Here is a 14,270-nt window from a genome sequence, read left to right on the forward strand (position 1 = left end):
GATACTCAGTTTCACTCTCAGTAGCGGCAGCTCGATTCTGATTGGCTTAAAGGGCGGTCGTGAGATTTAAAAACAATCAAATAAAATATGAATAAATAAAAAATATTAAAAAATTGGCATCAAAGGAGGACACATAGATTGATAGATATGCAGTTATTAATAACATCTAAAAAATAAAAAATGGAACTTTAAAAAAAAAAAAAGATTCCCCTTTCCCTCAAACTTTGCGTGACCCCCCTGGCGGCCCCCCGGGGGGTCGGGGCCCCCACTTTGAAAAACACTGTCCGACAGAACCAGAGTCACTGAAATGCTGGAGACACTGAAATGGTTAACTGTCAGACAGAGGTCAACTTATATTTTATTAATGTTGTCAGAAATATTACAGTGACTCACTCACCAGATATATTATCACAAAGGTTTATAGCGCAATATGCACAACATAACTATCAAACACGACATACAGTAGAAGGAAGGTTTGTATTACCCAAAGCTAAATCAAATATGGGACAGAGAACAGTCCAGAGCCATGATCAGCTGGAACTCTTCACCGGTTCATTCAGGAACATTCTCAAGTACATTTCAAAAGGTTGCTAAAAAATTATTTAAGTATTATAAAGTACATTTGAACTGTGGCTATGTATGCATATATTATTATGTACACTTATTTGTATTTACTTTTGTTTGGCCTTAGGATGGCCATAATTGATGACCATTTTAGTTTTCACTTCACATGAAATGATGAGCTGTTTTGTTTTAATTTTGTTGTATGTATGTTTATGTATGTTTTGAGCAGTGTTGGGGCTAACGCATTACAAGTAACACGTTACTGTAACGCCGTTACTTTTGGCAGTAACTAGTATGCTAACGCATTACTTTTTATATTCAGTAACTCAGTTACCGTTACTACATGGTGCGTTACTACGTTAGTTTTTTTATATAGTCAACAGCCAGGCGAACAGAGATGAGAACTGTACTTAAGTACAGTACTTGAGTAAATGTACTTAGATACTTCCTGTGTCACATGCGGAGACGGGCTGTGGGCGTGTTTGTGTTGTTTACTAACAAGACTATCATGGCGGCGGCGGAGCTCAAGTCTAGTTTCTCCACCTGGAGATATTCTCACTATTTCACTTTTGTCGAGCACAAAGAAAATAAAGTTTTAGTTACATGTAAGTTGTGTCTTGGCGGGTCAAAGATCCTATCTACTGCCCAAACCAGTCATTCAAATCTCTTAAAACATCTGCAAAAACAACATGCTGGGACGAAGCTAGTAGCTAAGACCACAGAGACTCAGCCGACGCCACTCCACCTCCACCTAAGCAACAGCGGCTGGATTTTAACCAAGGGACTGCTAGGCCAGGGAAAAGTCGGATAAAGCCATTGCACGGTATGTTGTAGAACACATGCAGGCTATTGCTACATTGGAGTCACCCGCTTTCAGGGAGCTAGTTAGCATGATAGCATGTCCGGGCGGCACACGGCATATGGGACGGAAAACTTTTTCCAACTACCTGGAGAAAGAATATACAAAAATGGAAAGCCAGCTAATATCGATGCAATCCAGATTGCATATAATGCATGTCAAGTTGATCAACAGATTGTATTATTCTGCAATGCAATAACAGTACTGAAATGAAGGCTATAAGGGCATTAATGGGAGCCATTTTTGTAAGTAACTAAAACGTTACTTTTCATAGTAACGCATTACTTTTGGGTGTAAGTAACTAGTAAAGTAACTGAGTTACTTTTGACATGAAGTAACTAGTAATGGTAACTAGTTACTGGTTTTCAGTAACTAGCACAACACTGGTTTTGAGTGTGTGAGGACCCCAGGAAGAATAGCCAATGCTCATGCTAGTGCTAATGGGGATCCTAATAAAGACATAAAGAACACGATCACATGGGACAGAAGTTGTTGTGATCGTAACTTGCAGACTTCCAGTATCTTAATAGTAGTACAAAAACATGTGTTGTATTCCCGTCACACTATGGTCTCTAGTGTAATCAGATTCTTACCATAGTTGCAGGACACCTGCAGGTCGGAGATGACCCTCAGGAGGTTGTTCATCTTGTTGGTCCGCTGCTCCGTCTCGATGATGCTGTCTGAAGCAGGATAGGCTGAGTCGATGTAGATCATGTCCAACAGGTAGATCCCTGCAGGAGACAAGACACCACATGAGCGATGAATCAGATGTAAACACACCCATTCCTTTTAATGACAGAACATCTGGATTTGGGACACGTTACGCACGCACTGACACATGTTGTTACTGTTACACACTGGGGCTTTCATGACTCGAATAACAACAGCAGATCAGTAATGCATGAATAAACAGAGCAAGCTTGTAAGTCATACAGGTAGTTATATGTATAATACTGTACATCTGTAATACATGTACTTTTTCTGTGTCTTTACAAAAGATAATTCACGCTGAAGGGTTGCATGTCTGATTTCTTGCGTCTAATACCAGAACAGGAGGAAAAACCACACAAACACATCAAATAATAATAATCCTTATATTTATTATAGCGCTTTATCAAAGACTCTCAAAGCGCTTTACAAATACACATTACACATACAGATCATACATGTAATGGTCATCTACTGTGGACTATACCCACAGGAGCAAATTCGGGTGAAGTGTCTTGCCCAAGGACACAACGGCCTGACGCAGTGGGGCGGGAGCGGGTTTCGAACTGGAGTTCCCCAACGCCCCCTTAATCTGATGATCAAACGCACAGACCACTGCGCCACCCGCCCCTCAAATGTATCGTTTACCTGGAAAACATCACTTTAGTCTCACACTTTCCTATAATTTGTCTTAATTACTGTGTATATACAGTTACTAAATACCAGACAGGAAACTCACTCTGAGCCTCACCGGGGCGAACCACACTTTTTGAATAAATAAACACAGAATATGAAGTTACACACCAAATGGTTTTGTAAAATGTCCAACATATTACCGTTAAAAACCACAGCACAGGAATAAAACTATGATTTCAGATGTTTGCATAGATTAACTCATTCTGTACGAGGTGGTCGGACATCTGCATTTACAGTACATCTTTCCTTTGGCAGGATTACAAGTCAAATTAGAAATCAGACCTGGTTTTCCAAGGGTACTTTTGGTTAGCTGTACTCCAGTCCAGAGGGAGCTGTTCATACATCAGACAGAAGCTGTTTAGTAACTGGCAGGCAAAATATGTTTAGCAGTGATCTAACAATTAACAGCTTGCTGGCTAACAGCTTTCCAAAAACTCACACCAAAACATCCTATTTCTCATGTTCAAGCGAGACAAAAGGCTTCACAGACTCTCTCTCGCCCACACATTATTCATTACACTACACCATCTTGGTTTCTGCATGGTCCCATGTGTTGAAATGGCTGCAGGGCTAATTAAGCATAGCGGTGTAACTTTAGCTGCCATTATCACAGAGGCTCCAGACCTACAGCGGTTACTTCCAGTGACTGCTTACAGAGACATTGAAGGAAAGATTATGTATCGAAGAAGGATTCATTTCTATGAATGGGTTTAAATTCAGGATTTTGTGGTTGTGTGATCGCTTACTCGTTTTGAATTCATGTTTTTGTAGTTGTGTGTGAGTTTTGTGAGAAATCCTAAGCTCTGCGCCCTACAGCACACTGTACACCCACGCCTTTCCACACATACGTGGATGAAGTGATTGTGAAAGCTTGTTTTATATTTCATTCCGTTTTGCTTCGGTTTAAATTGTATTACAGACACATCATTACTGACTGATGATGCATCATTTGTAGCTGAAGTTTCAACGGTAGTAGACTATTCCACTTGAGAGTTCCAGGAATTTTCAAAGATGGAAACTTTCCACGGGAATTAACGGGAATTTATGGGAATAAACGGGAATGTTCTAAATTGAAGGTTGGCTCTTCATAGGGAACTTAAATGTAGTTGGGGAAAATATATTTGAGCATAATCTTGACTAAAACAAACAGATGCCATTCAAGTACACTTGAATATCCATGCCATAGCACACTGCTCACTGCATGGCTATTGAGACCACGCAAAGGTTCGCAACAGGCTCACAAATGTGAGAGTGGAAAAACTGGTTGGCATTCGGGCAAACCTAAGGCTCTCTGAGCCGGACACAGAGCCATCCTCAACCAGGCTGGACAGTGACACTGAAGAGGAAGAGGAAGAGTTGGATGTTGATGAGGCCCAGGAAGAGCCCGTTGACTGAAAGGGTTTAGCCAAAATGCAGAGGATCGCTTGAGGGAAGATTTGCATATTTAATGGGACATGTTGGAGGGAGAGGGGCTCTTTTCATTTAACATTTTGAATGGGACTTTGTGGGGATTTTTGGATGAGAGGTGGATTTTTGTTCATTTTTTAATGAGTGGGGTTGGGGGGGATGAGTAATATTTAACTCAACATTCCTGTGTTCGTTCTTCAATGAAACAAATAGTTGTTCAATAAAATAAGTCAAACTTGTTCTGTTCTACTTAAAAAAATAAATCTGTTGAAATGTCATGTTTTTTTGTTTAACTTTGCATCGAATATTTCCAAAATTCCCCAGCTTAACTTCCCATGGAAACTTTCCGTAAATTTACCAGAAACTTTCCGCCCCTTTGCAACCCTACTTGAGAGCCAGGCTCTGATGCAGTTTATCAGATAATACAATTACATTACATCTATCTGACACTTATCCAAAGCGACTGACAGTAAGTGCAATAAACCATAATGATTCAAACTAAGGACATCAAGAGAAGTGCTGACATTCACAACAAGCAAGACCATTGCAATTGCTGGTGCATAAGTTGAACTCTTAAGTTCTTAAGTCTTAAGCCATTCAAATGTGTAATGGCCAAGGTACAAGCTATAAGATACTCAATAAATAATCAATAGATTCAGGTTGTTTCTCTGTGGGAATCTCCAACTGTGTGCGTTCAGTTTGATAAGTAGAGAGCAGATGTAGAAGCCCTACAGACCCATATCTCCCAAACAGGGAATACGTTATTGCAATTGTAAATCATGTTTGGGACCAAACACCAAGCAGCTGTCACCAAGACATGATGCTAAATTGTGTAAGAATGTACAGTGGGAGCACAAGTTACAAAGGCCTCTCCTGGCTTATGGAAACTAGGAAACACACACCTTCAGGGCTCCTTTTAACATTTACCAAGACTTTACTGTGCACAAGGCTACCATAAGCTGAGGTTAATTTAACAGGAGGTAAGAGATGTAGGAATCCTAAGTGGGCAGTATGTATTGGCTCCAGATCACTGAGCTTCTCTGGTGAAATACCCATTACCTCAGTTCTTCCATTAGGCAGTGCGTGTCTCATGTGGTGGTAACCATGCACTGGAGAACATTATTACAAATATCCACTCATGCATCGTTATGATTTAAGTGGAGGACTGGCAGAGTTTAAATCTACACAAGTACCAACTACATGTTAATTAATATCAGCTGTAGTTGGTTGGTGGGCCACACATGTAGAATGAACTAAGTAAAAAAGGTGTAAATAGGGTTCTGTTTATAATGACTTTAAAGGGGACCTATCATGCAAAATGCACTTTTGTACGTCTTTTATACATGAATATGTGTCCCCGGTGTGCCAGGGAACTCACCAAGTGTCAGAAAACACAACCCTCTCTCTTTTCCTCCATACCCAACTCTCTAAAAACGGGGCTGCAACAGATCTGATACAGACTGATACAGATTTGAAATTGTTCTGACGTCAGAAACGGGGTGCTCCGCCTATATGGGCAACTCTCCACCTATCAGGGGAATGAGAGGTTGCGTGGCATGGTAACAGCATGGTAAGAGGATGGTAACAGCATGGTAACAGCATGGTAAGAGGATGGTAACAGCATGGTAACAGCATGGTAACATGACGCTCGTGCCTCGCCCCCCCTCCTTTGCAGGGGGGTGTGGTCAGCTGCAGCTCATTTGCCATAGAATCAGCCCTTGTGAAGACAGGGCTGGAATAGAGCAAATAGAGCGAAATGAGGCATGGCTAAAATCCATAATCTGTTTGGTATTTTGAAAAAAAAACTTCACAGACATGTTTTATATAGGTATGGCCCGACAATATATTATTGAAATATAGCATGATAGGTCCATTTTAAGTTAGGCTGGAGGGCTGGATTACCAACACGTCAATATGGTACCCAATGTTGAAGCCCTGTGTTGTGAATGGGCCTTTTGTCAAGGCCTAGTTAAAAAACTTAATTACTGTTTTTTAATATCCCTTTCCTCTGCACAGCCCACTTTTCTCAAATATCACGTTTGGTTGAATGGTACCAATGATGTATTGGGCAACTTTAATCAAGCCTTCCTGTCCTGGGCTGAGCATTATTCATGCCAGTTTTTAAAGGTTTCCAGTCAGGATGCATTCCATTGAGATAAACAAGATTTTTCTTTTATAAGAACTTGGCAAGGATATTCACTTTACAAAGTTTCCTTAAGAAATTCAGCTATTTCTGAGCTATATTCACCAAGATGGAGATGTGTGATGATCAATTTGGCAGTAAGTCGTTCTCTAAACACCTGTCTGAAAGGTTGTTTATTTCCTCTCAATGATGGTAGTGTCATCTGAAATGTTGCAAGGATTCTCTTCATGTTGAGAGCTGCAGTCATGTGTGCACAGTGTAAACACGAAGGGTCCGAGTACATAGCCCTGAGGGACTCCGGTGTTCAACACTTTATTGGAAGAATCTTAATAAAACTGCTAATTTTCACACATGTCAGTTATCCTTTAAATCCAAGGAAGAACACCAAGTATACTTAACAGAAAGACATCTGCAGAGGGCACGAAGCCAGTTTGAGTCATCAACTTGAGAATGGATTTAAGACGTTTAATCTTCTTGATCTGGGTCATATGAGGGAAGAAATTAGTTGTCAGTCTATAATTTAACTTTAAACGTACATTTATTGATCCCATTGCATCCATTAGGAGTTAACCTCCACATTGGCCAGCTCATAACAATAAACTCAAACACGAAAATTGAGTTTCACACTTGTTAAATACTTTATCACCCCATGTATTAATATCTACTCTTGTAAAACATTACGGCTAGCAGGCCTTGTTCATTCCATAAGCATGTGTTTAAATTGGACTCTCTTCAGACAGCAGTTTTACAATCATTTCTCGCTTATTTCATCTCAGTCTGGTGGTATCCCATAATTATGTTCTCACTATAATCCTGCGGTTTATTTTTTATTTTTGAAGGAAAAAAGGCTACCAAAGTTCCCAAAGCAGCCTTAAACGAAATCCACCCATGCTTTGTATTTTGATCCACAAACGAAGGCAAGAACAGACATGGTTCAAGGGAGACAATTTTCGTTTGAGTGATTACTAGACTTTTTCTTTTATTGTCTGGACATGTTTAAGTGGATACGTCAGAAGTTGGGATACGATGTGGAAGATGGAGAAAGAAATAGCATTTTAATAGGGCTTTGGAAAAGACCAGGTGGGGGTGATGGGGAATGTGCGGTCATACATTCACAGGACTCCAATAAACTGATGAGCCATACTGCACCTGTGAAAACTGTTGAAGTACGGTAAAGAAAGGGGTTAATGTAAATGTAATTGGCAGTGGCGAGCCGTGACTTTTATACCTAGGCCCTCTGATCCCCCCCTTCCCTCGAAAAAAAAGAAGAGTTATTACGTCACAGCGTATACTTCAGCGGAATATCAAAACAGCGGCCCGGGGTGCAAAACGCATCAATGACAGTGACCCTCTATCACACAAAACAACACCATTTATATAAACACCTATCATGACAGGGCACCCACAGCCAAATAACAATTAAACATGAATTAAGTCGGCACGGCAGCCCACATTGAAAATGACTTAGGCCTACCTTTGATGATCAAATCACTTAAACACTAAGTCCATCCTCCTGTCCTTTTGGATGAAGCACTTGCGGGTCATTCAGCTGATCCTTTGCCACTCCAGTTTATCATTGTAACTCAATCTTGAAAATGACTCGGTTAATAATTTTGCAAACGATGTCATCACTATCACTGAAGTGAGCCATCATGAACGAACTTATGCTAATCATACATCTATCGATTAGATTTATGATTCGAAAATAATATAAGTAGGGTAGACATGTGGATATTATCCGGTTGAACAAAACGTGCATTTATCTAACAGGTTCGTTTTCCACAGACCTTATTTCCAGTGGCGTTTTTATATGTACAAAAGTGGTGGGGCACAAAAAACTTAGATGTCTATATATAAGCTTCTGCAGTGAGGTTCATGGCTGGTGAGGCTCTGACTCTTCAGGTTTACAAATATTATATTTTGACCTAAATCAAAATATAATATTATTTTCAAAAGCTTTTTTTGTCTGATGCTTCAATTAATTTTAAACAGACAGTTCAACAAAGGATACCCAAAAAATGTAATTGTATCATTTAAATATTGAATTGTTCTCTCTTAGTAAGATCCCATTTTCATCGCGGTGGTAAAATTGCAGTCTTACCTTGACATGAAGATGAAGTCCATTTGCCTATCCTTCTGGACAAAAATCTCTATTACTTTTTTGTAAAAGTCCTCCTTATGTTCTTGTAGTTTCAAAAGTCTATCATAAATCTGATCTAATCAATAGATTTATGATTCGAAAATTATAAAAGTAGGGTAGACATGTGGATATTATCCGGCTGAACAAAACGTGCATTTATCTAACAGGTTTGTTTCCCACAGATCTTATTTGGAGCTATTTTCTAAAATCCTATGGAGAAATATCATTGCTTTTTTGTGGAGGGAAGCCATGCGCAGTTTATTTCCGGGTTGTAGGACGCCTCACTGCAGCTCTCTCGTCTCCTCTTCACACACCACACTTTTCGCGGCACACGTACTTACAGCCAATCAGCTCTGAATGATGTGAGATGACGTATGGTGGGGATGGCAGCTCTATGCCCCTATGGTCATTATTTTTTTGCCACACACATTAAATAGGACAATACTCTGAGCATGCGCAGTGTAGTTTTTACAGTCACCATTGACTTAAACAGGGAGAGGGAGGGGCAGGATCGGGTTTTGTCCCACATGGCTCTAAACAGCTCAATAGGCACACACTGTAGACACTAATTAGAAGAACACAGACTAAAACAGCAATGTACAGACGAATCAGATGATTAACCATGATCTTAAAATATATTTTATATATTTTTTAATTTATTTTTTGCATTTTTTTGTAATCATTATTTTTAATACTTTCTGCTGACACTAGGTGGGGCTGTGCCCCACCTGCCCCTAATGACCAGTCGCCACTGCTTATTTCGAGCTATTTTCCAAAACCCTATGGAGAAATCCCGTTGCTTTCTGTCGAGGGAATCCGAGCGAAGCTTACTTCCGGGTTTTAGGATGCGTCACTGCACCACTTGCATAGACCTCACAGCGGGCGGAACTTGTCATAAAGTCCGCGATAATAAAGCCCGCCCATTTAGAGGGAAGATATGATTGGTCAATTGTACTGTCATTTGACATTACTCTCTCGTTGAGTTACTATAGCTGGCCCTCTGTGAATGTAGAGAGGGACCAACAAGCTCTCCCGTCTTCACATAACTCGCAGAGACGGCATTTAACCCTTCACATTCCAACAGAAACTGAACAGGCAGATTCGAAGGATTTATTTATTTGGAAATGTTATTTAAATACAATTAAATCAAGTTATTTTGGTAAAACTAATGAAACATTTAACAAAAAAATATATTAAAAAAAATGTTTTATTTAATGTTTTCAAATATTTTTTAGAATATTTTAGGCCCTCACAGAGGGCCTAGAGGGCCCTGACGGCTCACCACTGGTAATTGGTATATTTGACTGGAAGTGTACTGTGTGTGTGTGTGTGTATATATATCTGTGTGTGTGTGCCCGTCAGTGTGTCTGTAGGTGTGTGTGTGTGTGTGTGTGTGTACCTATCAGTGTGTATGTATGTATGTATGTATGTATGTGTGTCTGTCACTGTGAATGTCTGTGTGTGTGTGTGTGTGTGTGTGTGTGTGTGTGTGTGTGTGTGTGTGTGTGTGTGTGTGTGTGTGTGTAGATTTGTACTGTCCCGAAGTAAGAGGATTTTCCAATTACAAAAATATCTAAATATTGGGGACAACTGAATCAATTTATCTTTTTTAATACAAAATGAATCTTTAAAAATGTCAAGACAGTCACTATTGCAACATAAGAAAAATATTAATCTCGCCTTTTTTAAATCCTTATCTAGAAAGCGGTAAAAAAAAAATGGTGGTAGGTTTATCAATGAGGCAAGGCAAGGCAATTTTATTTATATAGCACTTTTCAGCACGTGGCGATTCAAAGTGCTTTACAGATTAAAAGCAAAAGACATTTAAGAACAGATACAGCATAAATACATTATTAAAAAGGCATAATAAGTAAAGGTAATGAAATAAATAAATAAACACAGCAGGTACAGAATACATGACTGAAAAGGCATACTGTAGTGTGAGTATGGGCAGCTCAATTAAAAGCAGCGGCAAATAGGTGCGTTTTTAGTCGGGATTTAAAAATAGGAAGTGTTTCGGCGGATGTGCACGATTTGGGCGGTTTGTTCCAAATTGTTGGGGCATAATAACTAAAAGCTGCTTTTCCATGTTTAGTTATTCTCGTTATTCTAGTTATATTATTCACGTATGTTCTTCAAATGTTTTTATTAGGGCCGGGACTCGATTAAAAAAAGTAATCTAATTAATTAGAGGCTTTGTAATTAATTAATCGAAATTAATCGCATTTTTAATCACATATAAATATTTGACCTGAGAACAGTGAGAAGCAATTTTTTTCACATGGATTTTAGTATACCATTAGGCGCATTCACACCGCAGTACTTTTCCCACAAAGGTTCATGAGAATTTAGTTCATGAGAACTCTTTGAACCTGGGGGAGGATTAGGCAAATGAAGCCGCTGACGTCACTTCTTCTTCTTCTGCTTTGGGTTTACTGGCAGGCCGCAAACCACTTCACGGCGTATACTGCCGCCCAAAGTCCCCGGCCGGAAGTCCCCGAGAAGCTGCTGGGAGTCCCAGCAGCCTTCCGAGTAAATCGCCAGAACGCCGACACCTCCTCATCTCCACCGCTCCCATGTTTTATTTTGTGTTGCCATAAGTTAGTCTCTCTGCGTTTCTGCGCTGGGATAATGCTAATGCTAATAATGCTAATGCGAGGATAATAAAATGGCGGCTTCACAAAACTTTTTGGGAGTTTTACGGGGCGTGGTTTGCAATCCGCCCAGCCAATCAGAAATATAGCTCTTTTCTCACAAGAGAGCCGCACGAAAGTCCCTGCTCTCTAGCAGCTCTCTGCTCTCAAGCAGGGACTTTCGTGGGGGTAAAAAGGTTCTCATTAACTAATTTTAGTACCGGCTCTTTTTGGTGTGAACGCGATAAAAGAGGCTATCATCCACGCTAGCTTCCACGCTAGCTGCTATATGTTTTTGCATTGAGGTGATACTTGAGGCTTGATGTGCTGCGGTGATATGCGAATTCTTTTTTGCATATTTTGCATACAACCGTGCTCTTATCGACGCTTCCATCCGTCCGTTTTTTAAAACAACATTTCCCACTGTGGTTCACTGTGGTTTGTTGTTGTCTGAAGTCATGAACGTTAGTTGGTGCTCCAGTATAATCGGTACGCCTGAAACTCATCCAGTGAGAAACGTTCCGCGGTGCAAAAATAAGTGCGATTAAAATGCGTTAATTTTTGTGTAATTAATTAATATTAATTAACGCGTTAAAGTCCCGGCCCTAGTTTTTATATATCTGTAGTTTGTTATTTCCTTTTAATAGAGTGTGCTGTGTGTGTTCGTGTGTATGTTGCTCTGTGTAGCTGTGTGTGTTCGTGTGTATGTTGCTCTGTATAGCTGTGTGTGTTCGTGTGTATGTTGCTCTGTATAGCTGTGTGTGTTCGTGTGTATGTTGCTCTGTGTAGCTGTGTGTGTTCGTGTGTATGTTGCTCTGTATAGCTGTGTGTGTTCGTGTGTATGTTGCTCTGTATAGCTGTGTGTGTTCGTGTGTATGTTGCTCTGTGTAGCTGTGTGTGTTCTTGTGTATGTTGCTCTGTATAGCTGTGTATTTTTGTTCGTTCGTGTAAGCTTGCGTGCGTGAAGGCTATATTGTGGATCTTAAAACAAAAAATAATTTATTTGGCTACTTTCTCAATCTTTCCAAACTGCGATCCAACAGAACACATTACATCAGCCCTTTTAAAAGTGATTCAACATGGAAATTAGTAATCTTTAATTTTAGGTTATGCAACTAAAATACACTTCTGTTTTATACCCTCTAACGACATCGCATATATAGCACCACTGAGACTAGGACAAAGTGATTAGAAGCTTGTATTGTGTTCATGATAACAGATGTCTCATATCTTTCACATGATTAAAGGATTTGAGTCATGAGTCTTGAATCCTAAAAACTATGGAGCACCAGAAAACGCCTCCCTCCCTCTACTGTCAAGATACATTTTAACGATTGCAATGAGTTATTATTGGACAGCATCAGGTATAATGGCTGTGTGTGTTGATTGATCAAAAGCTTGACTTTTGAGATTTCAAAATACTGCTGCTGGTTTATAAAGCACTGAATGGTTTAGGCCCAAAATACATTTCTGATCTTCTGCTAAATGATGAACCATCCAGATCTCTCAGGTCTTCAAGGACTGGTCAGCTTTCTGTCCCCAGAGTCAGAACTAAACATGGAGAAGCAGCGTTAAGTTATTATGCTTCAAATATCTGGAACAAACTCCCAGAAACCTGCAGGTCCGCTACAACTCTTAAATCCAGACTAAAGACTTTTCTTTTTGTCGCTGCTTTTAATTGAAACTGAGCCGTTGTGTTCATCAGTAAAGTGGAACTTCTGTGTGAACTATTCATATCTTAATGCACTGTAACTTTTTATTCATGTACTTTTTATTCATTTTTTCTTTTAAATGTTTCTTTTATGATCTTTTACTGTTTTTAAATGCCTTTGTCTGAATGTAATTTTTGTAAAGCACCTTGAATTGCCTTGTGTTGAAAGGTGCTATATAAATAAACTTGCCTTGCCTTGCCTTGCCTTGACTGCTGCCCTGACAAAGCTATAGATGCTATTTTCCAGTCTTGCTTTCCTGGCGTACGGATCGCCCCCTGCTTAATGTCACAGACGCTTTCTGTCTCTGGATCCACCCTCCGCTGGCTGGCCTTCATGCAACCTGGACAGCGGTCTTCCATTGTGAGGACGAAGGACACCTCAGATACTGTATCTGGCTCCAATTAGACATTAAAGCTATTCAATTCTTTCAACATATTAGAGCCACAGCATGAGGTCACTGCACAATCACAGCTGCCGTTTCAGTCATTGATAAAAGTCTCTGCTCCATCTAGAAAAACGATTGTGCTGCCCTCTAGAAAGTTTTTGATACTGTCGATCATAAAATCCTACTCAACAAGCTACAGTCCATAGGTCTGAATGAAATAGCCATCTCATGTTATTCATTTACAAAGCATGTCTGCTTCCAAACAATCTTACATTGGTTATTTCATTGAAATAACGACAGTAATGAAGTGCGCTAATGTTGGTAGAAGTGGTTTCAGGTACTATGCACCTATTAAAGGGGCCCTATTCCGCTCATTTCCAGGTTCATATTTGTATTTTGTGCCTTTTCGCAGCGTCCACACGACGGCGTGCGTTGAAGCTTGCCTGTTAGCTTGTCTGAAACTCGACCAACAACCAATCACATGAATCTCCCGCCCCGGACACACAAGCACACGGTTTGATTGGTTAGAGCTTGTACTGGCATATGATTTGATTGGCTGACGCTTCCGCCGAAGCTTCAAAAGTTGAACATTGCTCAACTTTTGAAGCGAGCAACGCTCCCACAATGCAGTTCGGCAAAGTGTGACGTCACCCCATTCAAAGTGAATGGGCAGAAGCGTTGGAAGCTTCAACGCACGCCGCTGTGTGGACGGGCCGTTACTCTGACATGTCTCCATGCTTTAATGTTCAAAAAGCTATTTATTTGTTCTCATACTTCCTGTGCTGTAGCACCTCTTTTCACCCTCTGTCTGAAACCAGAGCCCAGTCTGCTCTGATTGGTTAGTTGGCCGGCTCTGTTGTAATAATAAGTAATAATAGAGCCCCTTTAAATGGAATAAACGGCATCAAACTTCTCCCAACAAACAACATGTTAGTGATGTGCAAGTCAGGGTTTTTGTATGACCTGAATAAATCATCCACCCAGACAACTTTATCCATCACAGTAGCATGAGGATGTTATGCC

At 40.1% G+C, this 14,270-nt stretch overlaps 1 protein-coding gene across 1 annotated transcript in view; it reads right to left on the reverse strand.

Annotated features, from left to right (window-relative positions):
- The window catches only part of LOC117534879 (ras-specific guanine nucleotide-releasing factor RalGPS1-like), a gene marked incomplete at its 5' end in the record, with an annotated part of 50,755 nt that overhangs the window by 13,746 nt on the left and 22,739 nt on the right, over positions 1-14,270 (reverse strand). Inside the window, 1 exon segment of the mRNA XM_034199143.1 lies at positions 2,017-2,154. Within this exon segment, the coding sequence (XP_034055034.1) occupies positions 2,017-2,154 (138 nt within the window).

The sequence above is a fragment of the Gymnodraco acuticeps genome, unplaced genomic scaffold (genome assembly GCF_902827175.1).
Source record: "Gymnodraco acuticeps unplaced genomic scaffold, fGymAcu1.1, whole genome shotgun sequence".
In the NCBI taxonomy this organism is placed as follows: Eukaryota; Metazoa; Chordata; class Actinopteri; order Perciformes; family Bathydraconidae; genus Gymnodraco; species Gymnodraco acuticeps.